The sequence below is a fragment of the Etheostoma cragini genome, chromosome 14 (genome assembly GCF_013103735.1).
Source record: "Etheostoma cragini isolate CJK2018 chromosome 14, CSU_Ecrag_1.0, whole genome shotgun sequence".
Lineage (NCBI taxonomy): Eukaryota > Metazoa > Chordata > Actinopteri > Perciformes > Percidae > Etheostoma > Etheostoma cragini.
Genome location: NC_048420.1, coordinates 10,757,003 through 10,772,324, shown reverse-complemented (window position 1 = coordinate 10,772,324; position 15,322 = coordinate 10,757,003). Strand labels below are relative to the sequence as shown.

At 40.9% G+C, this 15,322-nt stretch overlaps 1 protein-coding gene across 19 annotated transcripts in view; it reads left to right on the top strand.

Moving 5' to 3' along the window:
- LOC117956923 (cytoplasmic dynein 1 intermediate chain 1) overlaps positions 1-15,322 on the top strand; it is a 54,982-nt gene that overhangs the window by 16,446 nt on the left and 23,214 nt on the right. For 13 of the 19 annotated variants that reach the window (XM_034892296.1, XM_034892288.1, XM_034892287.1 and 10 more), the window contains 4 exons: positions 6,901-6,996; positions 8,612-8,783; positions 9,982-10,081; positions 10,244-10,369. In XM_034892296.1, the coding sequence (XP_034748187.1) occupies positions 6,901-6,996; positions 8,612-8,783; positions 9,982-10,081; positions 10,244-10,369 (494 nt within the window). The remainder of the gene's footprint in view (positions 1-6,900; positions 6,997-8,611; positions 8,784-9,981; positions 10,082-10,243; positions 10,370-15,322) is intronic. The other 6 variants (XM_034892286.1, XM_034892298.1, XM_034892294.1 and 3 more) reach the window with 1 other exon arrangement.

The following is a 15,322-nucleotide window of genomic DNA, read 5'->3' as shown; positions in this document are numbered from 1 at the left end:
AGTATTAAACAAGCACATTTGACTGACTTTGTATGTGTCTTAAGTGGTGTTATTTCTCTGGAATACAATGTACTTGCAAGAAGTTGCAATGCTCAGTTTATGCCATTTTGTTACACTTTTCTCTACAGTCTGTTCTGTCTGTCTTGACCATCAACAGATCAATGAAATTCTTGACCTTTCAACTCTCAGAAAATGATCTGTTCAACTTTACTCCACGGCTGGCTCTAACCATCAATTTGCTGTCCAACCAGACTAAAAGAGGTCCCAAAAAATGGTGGCAGTTTTTCTCTGCGTTCAGAACAAGAGTTTTGTGTGAGTCCAGCTGTTTATTAACAAAACTTAGTGACTTGTCTTAGGTTCATTGGTCTAAAACATTGAAAGTAAGATAGATCAGTATTTCTCTAATCTCTGGGTTTATACTCAAAATAGGTCATGACGAAAAATGGTGTGATAAAGAAGAGCCAGAGGACTGTATTCCCAATGTTACTGTTTGCTGTATGCATTTAGTGCAGATTTTATATAATTTTCTAGATTTGTACGGAATCATTCTATAGATTAATATCTTTTAAAAAATGTTCATGTTAAAAATAATTGCCCGTGTGGCAAGAGAAACTGCCCGTAGGCTTGTCATATCACACTTGATTTAGAATTGCGTCATTTTGCTTTGACCTACAGTATATTATTATTTCAGTCGTATAAAATCATTGTGGGTAGATAAATCTTATGGATAACAAGGATTATATTACTGGAGGTGGGACAAATTAAAGTGAGAAAATTCCCCTGATGCCTCAGGTCATTTGTAATATATGCAGAGGTGAAGTGGATGTAGTGTGTGTGTGTGTGTGTGTGTGTGTGTGTGTGTGTGTGTGTGTGTGTGTGTGTGTGTGTGTGTGTGTTGTGTCTGTCTCTAACAATAAGAGCTGTTCTCAGTGGAGTTAATGCATATGTGTGTGTGTGTGTGTGTGTCGTGCCAGGGCCACATTAGAGGAGCCTTTCAAGTCATGTCAGCCTCCTCCTACTCCTCTGCATAGTACTTGTGTTGTGGTCTTCTCAACAGCCAACCTCTCAGAACCCCCGCAAACTGTGTGTGTGTGTGTGTGTGTGTGTGTGTGTGCGTGCGTGCGTGCGTGCGTGCGTGCATGCATGTAATGTTGTAGGGTTATTCCCAGTGTGTGGGATCCCCTAAATCCTGCTATATATCTATTTTGTGTCCCTCTACCTGTTTCCACCGCCTCTTCTCTATGATATCAGTATCTCTCTTTCTTTATGATTAATACAATAGAAATCTATAAGAAATTATGAGTTATGTCAACTTTGATTATGCGTGGCTCCGTTTATTAGTCACCTCCATACTGCTATAATAAGTCTGCGCCTCTGCCCCCATAATGTAGTCGATGACAAACTTGGGGCCTGGTCTCATCCCCCCCTCTACACACACACACACACACAACACACACCCGCAGCTCTTTGATAACCACGCCAATTGCTCCAAGCATGCGCTTAGACATTTCAGCACACTAGCACTTACTGTGGATTGAGTTCAGAATATAAGGTCAGCTAAGACTTTGATCCTTATCAAACAGAAAACATGCTAACACATTATTGCCGTGACACACCACACCATTGTGCTTTATGCACTAGCCAAAAGGGAGCAGAAGACAGCATGCATCTTTTATATGCTGTCTTTATATTTAAAACTCTCTACATGCTCGATAGTAGCTGCCTACTGTGAAATAATACAAGATGTTTAAGTTAATGAATTTCTCAGCGGTCTATCAGCCTTCATTAAGACTATGTTTTCTTTTTTCCACAAACAGATCAGCCCATTACTCTCACTTGAATTATTTCACTTCTGTTGGTTTTTAAAAGCACTAAAGATGCTTATGCTGGCAGACAAAAGTGTCATGCACAGAAAACATCATATTAAGTAAGTAAGTTAGTAAACTTTACTTAATTAGCACCTTTCACAGACAAGAGGGGTCACAAAGTGCTTTACAGTAAATCAAATAAGACATAAAATACTAAGCTATATTTCTAGATAAAGGCTTGTCTAAAAAGATGTGTCTTCATGTGTTTTTTTAAAGTTTTGACAGAATCCAAGGCCCTCAAGGCTAAAGGGAAAGAGTTCCAGAACCTTGGAGCTACCAAAGAAAAGGCACGATCACCTCTGGTTTTAAACCTTGTTCTGGGAACAATTAAAAGGTCTTGGCCTGAAGATCTCAGAGAGCGACCAGAAGTATGTGAGTGCAATAGATCCTGGATGTAAGAGGGAGCTTGATCATGCAAGGCTCTATAGGTAGTGATTACAATTATAAAATGCACTCTAAAACCTATTGGTAGCCAATAAAGAGCCTCAAGCACAGGAGTAATGTGCAATTTCCTGCTGGTCTTCTTGCTGCTGCATTCTGTACAACTTGCAGTTTGTCCACTAATGATTTGTTTAAACATGTGCAAAGTACGTTGAAATAATACAAATGTGAAGAAATAAAAGCATGAGGAATCATCTTCATCTCTTTTTTAGAAACCTCAGATCTGATCTTAGCAATGTTGCTGAGATGGAAAAAACAGGAACAAACCACAGATTTCACATGACCAAATTTTGCACATTACAGTCAGAAAGTGATAGAGCCCCAATGGCCTGCCTAATCTTAGGGGTAATGCTGTCTGGGGCAAAAATCATCACCTCAGTTTTGTCTGAATTTAATTGCAAAAATCTGTCATTTCATTAATTAATGGAGGCTAAACAAGTGTTAACAAGGACAGTTTGTCTTCCCTCAGGCTAAAAGACAAAGATAATTAATGTCATCAGCATAACAATGGTAAGATATTTCTTCAAAACTACCAATAATCTTTCCAAGAGGAAGCATACACAGAATGAACAGCAGGGGACCGAGCACAGAACCTTGTGGCACACCACAGGAAAGAGGAGCAGACATTGGACATATATGTTCCTATGGACACAGCAAAACTCCTGTCGGAAAGATAATAAGAAAACCAATCCAGTGCTGATCCAGTAATGCCCACAGTTGTTTTCAGTCTATCAATCAGAGTGCACTGTTCAACAGTATCAAACGCTGCACTGAGATCTAGTAGGACCAGCACAGAACATTTACCCATATCAGAAGCCATCAAAATAACATTAGAGATCTTAAGGAGAGTAGTCTCAGTTGAGTGGTTGTTTTCACGAAAGCCAGACTGAAACTTATCAAAGAAATTATGAGAATCCAAAACATTATTAGCTGGTTTGAAACAACCTTTTCTAAAATGTTTCGAAATAAAAGGCAATTTATAAATAGGCCTGTCATTTTTAAACAAAGCTGCATCTAGATTGTTCTTTTTCAAGATAGTAAAGGGTTTATTAGCTTCAATACAGTTGCATTTTATTTAGGGTTAGCTAACTCCTTCTTGTCTGTCTTACAGGGTTAAGAATGACCTACACTACCGGTCAAAGGTTTGGAGTCACTCACAAATTTCCATTGGACTCCATTATAGACAGAATCCCAGCTGAGATCAGTTGCCTTGTTTTTTTTTAACCAGGGCAGCAGTTTCCAGATTACATTATGTGCTTACATAATTGCAAAAGGGTTGTTTAATGTTTTCTTAGTTAGTTTTTTAAAATAATATCAGATTAGTAAACAAAATGAGCATTTGGAACATTGGATGAATAGTTGCTTATAATGGGAAATGTAGATATTGCATTAAAGATCAGCCACCCATCCAGATCAGCTGGTATCCTGTCTATAATGGAGTGAAATGGAAATTTGTAAGTGACCCCAAACTTTTGACCGGTAGTGTATATTTGGACGAGGCAGGAAAACAAGCACAATTTTCAGAATATCACATGCACTTATAAGTGCTTTTCACTGTTTTTATAATTGCGTAATCGATAAAGTAATTTATACACAAAATAAGAAAGATTCACTGGCTACAGCTTTTGTAATGTAAATATATTTAGTTCTTACTTCTATGATAGTAAGTCAAGTAATTTGGCTGTTGGCCTGTTGGTTGGACTAAAAAAGCAATTTGAAAATGTCAACATGGATCCTAAGAAATTGTGATCAACATTTTTTCACATTTTATTTTAAAGATCAAATGATTAATCAAGGAGATAATCTTCAGATCAATTAATATTACATTCTGTTTTTGTGTGTGTGTGTGTTTGCGCACAAGCTTGTGTGTGTGTGTTTTTGCATATCCGTGCGTGCGTGTGTGCGCGCATGTGTGCATATGCGTTTACAAACACATTCACACATTTGCATTTGTGTGTGAGTGTTTGTGTGTTTTTATTTCCACACTGTAAATCTGTGTCCACATACCTGCTGGGTTGTTCTGAATTGACTGGGCAAGGCCAGCATGAGTAAGCAACCAGGAGAAGATTGAGGCAGCCAGAGGCAATGGCCCCAGGCTACCGAGGATATCATTACTCCGGTGTGTAGCAGGCCAAAACGGCAGCCCCCAAGCAGATTTTCATCAAGCTGGACCCCCATCTGCTACGAGGGGGAGGATACCAGTTAACCTGTTGTCCTGCAGTGAGGAGAGGTATTAAGCAGCAGGTGGAAAGAGAAAACATCCCGTGACTGAAAAGAGGTGAAAACGAGAAAGACACACTCAAACTGTGGAAGATTGTCTCTTTATGATTTCCCCTCTTTGCTTCTTTTGCAACTCCGCAGGAAACCCTGTAGTGTGTTTTTGCATGTACATTTTACATACAGTGTTATATTATTATATCCAACCCATGAGTCCTACCTTCCAGTATTATTTACTGCAATACAGCTTTTTCTTAAGTTACACAAAAAACAATGTACTTCAGAAAATTTCCATTCAAAGGAAATTGCCAGGATATTTTTAGTGCGGGTCTCTAACAGAACAACTTGATGCATGGCCGCTGGAAATGGCATCAGCGGTATCTTAATACAGGAATTGGACCGTCTCCCCTCAGTGAGGTAACCCATAGGCAATGAATCATGCTGCCTTGCTCCAGAGTCCTGTGGTCCCTGGGGCTGACAGTTGGACCGCTCCTCAATGTGGTCTCTCTCCTCTACACACGCTCCTCCCATCCCCATCGCCACACATTCCAACCACTGGACCGGTCACGTAAGGTCAAGAATATAGAATAGAAGTTTGTAATGTATCTACTCAATGCTAGTAAGCAGGACCCTGAGTGCTGTTTTTGTTTCACGTCCTGGAGCCTTTGCGGAGTAATGACAACAGCTTGTGAAGTAAAACAGTGATGAAACTGATGACAAAAAACAACCTTCAAGAAAAAGCTTGACCAACTGAAGGCATGGAGGAAGTGACAAAAGGCCCTGAAAAAGGGTATGCCTGAGTGTCTCTGTTTGCTTGTCGGTTTTGGCAGCTCAGAAATGGAGCTAGTCTGGCAGTCTGCCTGGTCTGGTCCTCTCTGGTCTCTCCTCCATACTGGTGGGTCACTGGAGTTTGGATCACTACAGCTTGCTGGTAACCACTTGGACTGAACCTCACCATTATGTGTTTGATTTAGCTTAGTCCATTATTATATACACATACACAGAATGAAAATAAAAAGTCTTATATGAAAAACTTGAACTTCGTAGTAAAAATAAAAAACCAAAGACAGGATGACAGAAGCCTTAAATAATGAATTTAAAAAATGCCAGAATTTAGTGCAATGATATTAGAAAGAAATGTGCTCGACCAATTATACTCATATTTGTGCCTTTTTAGAGAGCAGCACTGAGTTCATCAAATGCTTAGGCAAGCCCAAGTGATGTTAGGACAGTTCATCCGGTGCAAGAGCAGCCCTTGGGCAAGTGGTTTTGACACTGCCCTGGGCCATACTCCAGCTGAGTTAAACACACCCCGGCGTGTGTGTGTGTTTGTGTGTCTGTTTCTGTGTGTGAGAGAGACATGACACGTCTGAGGGTGTGATGTAGTCACTTCCTCCCACTGGACTGAGTGGCTGTTGTCAGCTTGACCCTGCGCCAGTTAACCCCTTGCCACCTCTGGCACTGCAGGCAAGGGCCCCGGGTGTGTGTGTTTGAGAGAGAGAGAGAAAGACAGATTGTATGAGTGTAGCATGTGTGCTGGCAGACCACAGGTGTCTGGCCACAATGTCAGGGTGTTAAGAGGTCTTCTGAGAGAGGCCCCCCGACTCTCAGCATCTGTTTCGGAGGGAGGGAGCAGCAGAAAAGAGGAGGAGAGGTTGGCAAGGGTTACCATCACATACCCTGAGGGGTGTGGGGGCTTGTTGGGGGGAGCAGTAGCTGACAAGCAGGTGCCTATGTTGACAGTATCCCTTCATACTTGAACCCACCTCCTTCAAAACACACACACATGCCCACACAGCACACACACAGCACACACACAGCACACACACAGCACACACTTACAATAAATTCTGGAGAGGCAAGTGTAATTGCAGAGCCTGATTGGACGGAATGCAGAGGGAATCCCCTTTTACACACACACATCATTGAATCTTTTTGCTTGGGGTCAAAGGTGAGAGAACAAGAGGAGAGCGCACCAACTCTGACATTTCCTGCTGTGTGTGTTTTGTGTGCACAATGTCTACGGATCATGTGAACACATGCTAGAAGGATAGTTTACAAGGATAGTTGTTTAGTTTTTTTCCCCCAAGACAATGTGTACTTAATATTCTGGAGAAATGCAACTTTACTTGAAACTCTACAGCATTTTAACTTCCCATGTATGTTTTCTAAAAAGAAATAGGATTGTCTGTGTTTGTTAATGAAACCTATTTGGACCAAATGTTAGTTAGTCAGGTGCACCAGTGCATGTCTGGGAATGATTATTTTGCTAAGAAGGGGGGAAGGCAGTACACAGCGGGAAGTCGAGGAAAATTGGAACAGCTGTTGATTAACATGAGTGCTCTCTCTCTTTCTTTTTTTAACCCTCTTTCAGTAGAGGAGGAAGAGGAAGATGAGGAGATGATGGAGGCAAAGCCAGGCCCAGAGTCGGAGCAGCAAGATGAAGATGACAACAGGGAAAACAAAGAAGGTACAAAGCATGGATGGATTGAGTAAAAATGGTTAACCACTTCATTAATTAAGTCTTCTTAAATTCAGTACATTTCCTCATGCATAAATTAACTCTCTGTAGCAGTTGTACCCCCCGATTACTGCAAACAGAAAACTTCCAAATCTTGTACCCTCCAGTCTTCACCTTCCCTCTACTTTTCACATGTTGGTCAAACTGTCACGAAACGCCGGCCCTTGTGTGTGACACCCTCTACCAGTTAGTGGGTGTATCAGATGGAAGGATGGGGGTAGGTTACAGTGGGGGTTAAGGCGGGTTTATCATATCAGCTCCATGGCATGTGGGGGTCAGCACTGACCCCAACCACACTTCAAAGTGGAGAGGAATGGAGAAGTGCGTGTGTGCAATTGCATGTGGATGGTTCATGTAGTGAAATATGTAATATCTTTGTAATGGATACACAGATGTATACATATTTAAATATATGTGCATAAACACAATCCTGACTGTACTGAATGTGACTCAAGCACACACATAGACAGATGTATGCACACACACACACACAGACACACACACACACACACACACACACACACACACACTCACTCATAAACACATAGTCATCCGTCTCCTCTCCATCCTGGCCTATTAGAAGGTCTGGCCTTTGATCTCTGCCACTCGATTCACTGGGTCTTTTCTGACAACTCGTAAGAAATACAAAGGGATGTGGGGGATCAAAGTCAAGAGGCAGGGTAAAGGTCGATATATATGACTATATGTGTGTCTGTGCGTGCTTGTGTGTCTAGAATCGCATGTGTGCTTGGGGACAGTGACTTCAAAAACTGGACGCCGTGCTGTGCAGCTATTACGTTCAAAGGGAGGCGGGACGCTCAGAGGGCTTTGTTATTCTCTTGTTTATGAAGTTCTCACTGTAGGGCTTTATTAGAAAAGATGCATTAGGAACTGTTTGTAGTTTATGATGTCCTGAATGTGATTCTGGTTTTGATAGGGATAAAGTGAATGTTAATAAGACATTGGAAACACATGGATGTACTCTGTTTTACAGAAGTAGACATGACAGTACCGAACGATACTGCAAGGCATTTTCACTATGGTCAGTGATTCAAAGTAGAATGTCACAATGTCAGTTGAAAAGAATAAATATGAATTATAAAACAATAAATCAAAACATTTTTTAGTTCAAGGCTCTTGAACAGTAATTTAGAGAAGGTGTTGTTTTGACAGCTTTTTCAAAATAAAAATGTACCTTTTGCAGGTACCATCAAATACTATTTACTGATTTTTGTTTTGTTTGTTAGTATGGATAGAAAAAAATAGAGAGAGATTTCTTAGCAAAAAAAGTTAAGAATAGTATACTAGAGAGGAAGCTGATAATTTACATAGGCACAGAGAGAACATGCCACCAGCTGAACACAGAACCTTTCCGCTGTGCGAGTTAACCACTGCACCACCGAGCCACATTTTAATAACTATAATAAATGTAATATCGTTGAGATTTGGACTATTGTTCGAACAAAAGAAGACATTTAAAGATATCTCTTTGGGCTTTAGGAAAGTTGGTGTGCTCTGTCTTTCTCACATGCTCGTGTGTTTATGTCTGTGTTCCTTCCACCAGGCTCATTTCCAGTTCTACGGGAGCTGACAGAGGAGGAGAGGCAGCAGATCCTGCACTCTTCTGAGTTTCAGAGTTTCTTTGACTGCAGCATCCGGGTGATGGAGAGAGCTCTGGCTGAAGACAGCAACATCTTCTTTGACTACGGTGGCCGGGAGCTGGAGGACAAAGAGGGGTAAGCAGGGAGGAGGCGATTGGGGGCAGGGAGGAAAGAGTCTGTGTTTGGATGCAAGAGCACATGTGAATGTTTACTTGCATGCCTCAAACTGTGAAATGTGCAAAGACTGACTCATGCCCACTGTGTCACTCTAGGGGCCTTGAATCTCCTTTGTTCTTTAAAATACATTCTAAAATTTCCCTTGGGATGAATAAAGTATCTATCTATCTATCTATCTATCTATCTATCTATCTATCTATATATCTATCTATATATCTATCTATCTATGTCTTCCTGCTGATGTCACACTCTCAGGATGTTATGTCTTAAAGATCACTGTCTTACTATATGATGAGTTGCCTTCAAATGGAGGTTATCAAAGTGTTGGTTAAAGTTATAAGTGTGCAAAGCAGTTTTAGTATACTGCTGTGTTATTATAGAAGAATGCAACTCAGCTTTGACCACTGCAGCCACAGAGAAGCATCAAGCCTGTGGTCAAATAGAGATCATGTTTAAAATAAGCCGTGGCCAAGTGCTTCACATCAGTGCTCTTCTTTTTTCCATGGACATTCTATTTTTGAAATTGTAACAACATGACCGCCATTTCACTACATTGTTTTGTTACAATTCATTCTCGCATGGCATTGCAGACAAAGTGGATTATTCACATTTAGTAATTTGCACTCAAATATGAGTCTATTTACAACTAAAGTTCTAGTAACATTTCCCTGAAAGAGTTGTCATGAACGAATAGACAGGAGTGGTGATACAACTTACTGATAACGCAACCATTTTGCACAAGATCTAGTTTGACCACAGGCAACAGGTTGGCTGAAATGACTGACTCACAAGGGTAAACAGCCAGTCATACTGCTCTCTCACCAAACTCTTCTGTTGTCAATTCAATGCGCTGAGTCAGCTGATGGCTGCTGTAAAGGGCCGACTAGAACCAACACATCTTAAAAGCTTAGGGCAACATGCACGGCCATCTGTCAACTTGGAGTGTCAGGACCTTTAGAGGCCTTTTGTTTACATAAGATGACATTTTTTATTTTAACTGAGCTTCATAAAAATATATTGTATGCTTGCCCTAATAATGAATAACATCACCTGTTTTACACTTTTGTTACCAAGGTGACTACTTTTGACTTTACCTCACTATAGTTTTGTATTTTCTATGCAGGTTATCTCACAAATATCTACTGTCTTTTTTCAGAGACTTAGGTAGTGGCTCCAGTCTGTCCTTTAGCCGACTCTTCTATGATGAACACTGGTCGAAACATCGTGTGATCACCTGCCTTGACTGGTCGCTTCAGGTGAGTCCTGCAGCCTTGTGTATATATACCTGTGAATTCAAATGATGCATTAAAAACATTTCCTTCCATTTTACGAAATAGGACTTTCTCACGTCTTGGCACCAATTATGCGGGTGTTAAGATTTACTAAAGACCCCTCCATTCTCTCTCTCTCTCTGTCAGTATCCTGAGTTGCTGGTTGCCTCCTATAACAATAATGAAGATGCTCCTCATGAACCAGATGGTGTTGCCCTAGTATGGAACATCAAATTTAAGAAGGCCACACCAGAGTACATCTTTCACTGTCAGGTACTTAAACTTATCAAACCACAAACATATTTACAAAACTATAGCTAGAATATGATGGTAAGACATGACGTTAGTTTTGCTCTTTGTGTATATTTATCTGTTCTGTTGGTGGTAAGTTGCAAGCATGAACCTACAAACAACTGCCACAGAGATACACAAGTGAACAAACCATATTCCATCTTCCTCTCATTTTCTTGAGCACTATTCTTCTTTTTCATTTTCATACCTTATGTGGCAACCCAACAGTTGGTCCATCCGGTAATCTCCAGCTTGTTTCTCTTTTCTACTCTAAAATGACTGCCCCTTTGTGACTGAAAAGTGAAGAGTGGAGGAAAGGGAAATGAAAGGCAGCTCCACATGCATTGATTTGGCCCTCCAGATTGGATTATAGCTGAACGCTGCCACTGGACGAAATATAGGTTTTGGGAAAGAAAGAAACTCACTGATGGGCGAGATGCTTATAGCAAGTGACACTGAGAAAAGGGATAGAAGGATTGGGTGTGAGGGCTTCATGGCTCCCTCGAGACAGCCAAGGCCGTATAGAGAGGTCTTGGTAGTAATGATGTGGCCTACCACTTCCTAATCCAACGCTGCCACATGTGTGTTAGCCCACCCACATTGATGATGCGTCTAATGTCAGCAGTGCTGCGTTTGCCAATTATGTCAACACTGCAAATGTGTAAATACACCTGTAATAGTATTAATGTCACCTCGATGCTCGGTAAATAATGTTAGAAATGCACACACATTCTGTTGGGTTTAAGCTTCTTCCAAAAAGGGGAAATAGATTTTTTCTCCCTTTTCAAAAACATACAGAACCACATATTCCTGCAGACCGCACGCTGCGTGCAAATATTCCGATATGAAGCTAGCTCCATAATGGATTTTTAAAGCACTCCTTTCTTTTACTGCACCATAATATATGTTGCTGCTGAAATCCATCTTACGGATAGATTACCATGATGCATCTTGTAGCTGTAGGATTCAGTAGTTTTTCCATGTGGTTTTCTGATGGAATATGTATAGTACATCTGACTTTATTGACAATGTGGTTTCTGAGCATGCTGATCTGTGAACCATCAGCGTTGATTATTAGACGTTTGGGAACATGGCTATTTGTGTAAGCAGCTGATAAAGTGCTTAGTTTATCAAAAGGGGGCAATCAGCTACAAATGTCTACAACAGAGGTGAACTATGCTCAAGTAGAGACGGGATCACTGGAAAACAATGCCATCTGTTTGCATTAAAAACATAGAAATAGTTATCTGCAACGTAACAAAGCCTCGTCATTAGTGTTTGTTTTCGATTCTCCAACTCATACAAACCACTTCTACAACACTTCTGAGTGTTTACTGGAAAGATCTGCATTAGATGAAGTGATATCAGATTGAGAACAGACTGAGAGAGAACAGAAACTCCCAAGTGCCCCACTTTCCTACCACCCCCATGTTAGTCAGTGAGTTAGTGTGGCCTCGAGCTGTGCTATGGTCTTTTTGTGGGGGGAAAAAATGTGAATGAAAGAAAAAACCAAGAAAGAAAGATATAGTGGGGAGCGAATGAGCTGGGATTTAGATGTGAGTGTTCATATAAACAGTAGAGGATAAACGAAGATAAAAATAAAATAGATTGGAAAGAAAAAGAAAGTAGATTTTGCGAGTCATTTGGAATCAGCCGTGACATCCCCTGTCAAAGTTGGATTCGGATGAAAGGAGCACAGGAGCGGTTAGACAAGAGGAAAGAGGAGTAGAGACATTTTTTTCTTGCTCTTTCTTTCTGCGGGGCCTTTTCATAAATGCAAACAGAGTCGCGACTGGCTAGTTAGCCGCGGATCAGATGGCTCTTAATGTGTGAGCATGTTCTGCCGTTTAACCCCCCAAAAACCACAGGGCTGGGTGCCTCATTGCTCTCTTTCTCTACTTTCTTCTGTTTTTCTTTTCCCCTTCTACCTCCACATCCTTAGCTACAGGAACAGAGCACCAAGCTGTTCACATGCATCTGTCACATCTTTGATCTGGTGGATGGATAGGTAGATGGCTGAATGCTATCTGTGTGTATGCACATGTTAATGTGAGTATCAAGCACACGTGTAAAGGCTGTGGCGTGTCTGTGTGGACCATACTAAAGAATGACAGTGCTGGGTCGGTATTGGAGGGTTGGGGTTTGTGGTTGAGGTCTGGTTCAGCAGGGTCTTTATTGTATAAGGCTATGGCTTAAAGAAGGCTTCATGTTTCAGATGGGGTATTGGTGAGGTCAAGCTTCTATATTTCTGGCTGTGCGCAGTTTGGCGAATGGGCTTAGCTATGCAAAAACTGTCCTTTTTTACAACATTCCCTTGTTTTGCTGAAACAAGAGCACATTTTCTTGTTCAGGTTTGATACTCTCAGAATGTTACCAGTGCAGTTTTATTAGTTTCTGGACTTTTTGGACCTGCATTTTAATACATATTAGTGACTTTTACACAGACCTTGTTTATTTCTACTGGACACTACACAATCCTATGCTAATTAGCTGGGTTTTACTTTGAGGTAGCATTGTTGGGATTTATGTCCTTGACTTGCTGGTGTGATGTAAAGTAAAAAATTAAAAAATTGGTAATGGTCTGATTTTTGGGAGGAGTCTGTGGGTCTGACTTTAGGAAAATGCAATCTGGGGATTGTGCACTTGTATTTTTTGCAACATGCAGCAGTGTTTTCAGCATCTTTTCCTGTCTTTACATTTTGTTTTGTTTTTTACCTTACCTAAGGTACCTTTATTACAGACATTGACATGAATACTGTGGCTTTCTTGCTTGTTATCATGGTTGCGTGGTCAGTTGCTTGTAATGTAGATTTTGTTTTTGGCTTTTGGCAGGAAAAATAAAATATTTAAAAGCCATTTAAAGTCAAATTTAAAGACAAATTTCAAAATAACTGAACTGCAGATTTATCAATTCCTTTTGGCATTTATGGTGAAAAATGGTATTTCGCTTCACTGGAGACATCAAAATATCTGGTCAAAACAGTTTTCAGTCTTCAGTTTTATATGAACACATCTTTATACATTTGGTTATTTATACCGCTTTTCAGCTATTGTGATTCTTTTTGATGTTTTATTATGTACTGGTTAGTGTAAAACTTCTTTTATTACACAATACAATGTTTATACAAATTAAATGTATCATTGTTCTCTAACTCTGCTTGATTTTGTGTGCATAAACAAAATTTGAAATTAAACAATATCTCGGTAAACTAAGGAGCCTTACACAATCCCCTTAAGGACCCCTGGTAGTTTCATGACCCCACTTTAGGAGCCCCTGATCTGTGATATAGTGGAGGAAGTGTGCAATCCATCAGTGTGTGGGTAGGGTTTGTTCTTTAGGAAAAGGGGTTGCCGCTGCTGGGGATTCTGGTACCAGTTGAGCATGCCTCTCCTCATCACATCCCTCTCAGCAGTTGGACCCATCATCGCCCCATCCCAGTTGGGTCCAATCTTGTAACTTCACACCAGCCTCTCAAGTGGGCAAAGTCACACCACATTAAAGGGCCGGTTTGACTTAAAAACCTCTGCTGAACCCCTCAAACCACACGCCTGTAACAACCCCCGCCGCTACTGTCATATCCCATTGCACTCAGTCATAGTTTTATTAATACCTTGCTAGCTTGTGTCAGTCCCGAGGCCTTTGACACTTCCAGAAAGGTTGAGTAAGAGAAGCAGAGCAGGAAAAAGAGAGTGGGCCAATGTAGAGAGAGTTAGAGAAGGCCTGTGAATAATGCTTTTGCACTGTTCTCTTTGGAGGATGAAGCTGCATTGGGTTTAGAAAGCTTAGCAGATAATTCTTGTAAATGCTCGCTGAGCACATGGGTTAAGACTGTGTGGCTGTATTTAAGTTGTGGCACACTTTAAGGATGTAGCTTCTACTGGCTGTTGATGTTGATTTTTGTGGTACATTATATTATATTTTGTACATCTTTAACTGTGCTGATCAGAGGTTGTTTAAATTGGTATTATAGGAAAAATAAATAAAAGCAGTCAATCTTTCCAGTGTCTGTTGAGCATTATGCGAGAAGTATGGGTATTGAATCCAATACTTATTAAGTACCAAGCTTGAGAATCAAAATTTGACATTTAAATATTGGTTTAATTATTTTCTGACCTGAATCAGGGAATTTTATCATTTTATTTAGGTACTGTTCTTTATTTAAGAGTCTTGCATCGGCAGTTTGGCTTAGAGTTTTAGTTGAAGAAAGAGTTCAATGTTTTAGGAATTATGTAAATATTGCAATATTCTAGGTATAAATTTGTTTGGAAAAATGAGCTCTAAGAGGCAGAGAAAGGCTTGTTTGTGTTCCCATAGCCTCCTCCTCATGCTTTCGCTCCGTCAAACCCTCATTCTTTGCCTGGTGAAATCGAGACTCTGCTTGGTATTTCTCTCTCCTTGCCAGAAACCACAGAGTGACAAAATCCATGGGGTGTCATAAACGAGCGAAGCCAGGGGGAGAAAGGGAGGAGAAAGGTGGTTGGGAGGAGGGGGGAGGTTGAGAAGCGGGGATGTAAAGAAAGACAGTCAGATCCATCTGGTCCTGATAAGGCAGAGTGGAAAACAGATGAGTGCGGTGAATGGGGGGGAATGCAGTGTGATGCAGCGTGGATCTACTTGGGAGGAGATACTGTTTGGCGTGCCCTATCAGCCCCCCCACCCACCCCTTTTCTTCTCACAATAGCACTCTTGCTCCATTTCTGCCTTCTCAAGCCCACTTAAGCAACAGTTTGTTGCCTGGGGAAAGATTGAAAGAAAGGAGGAGGCAACAAAGGAGGGAGTGTTCGTCTCTCTCTAGCTTTCTTTCTCTCTCTGTCATTCCTTCGAATCTCTCTAATCCCTTGCTGGGTGCCATCTTTCATCAGAGCCTACCACGTGTGTATTATCCTGTAGAGAACACTTCCCATCAATATAATAAGGGCTGCCAGAAGCACTTA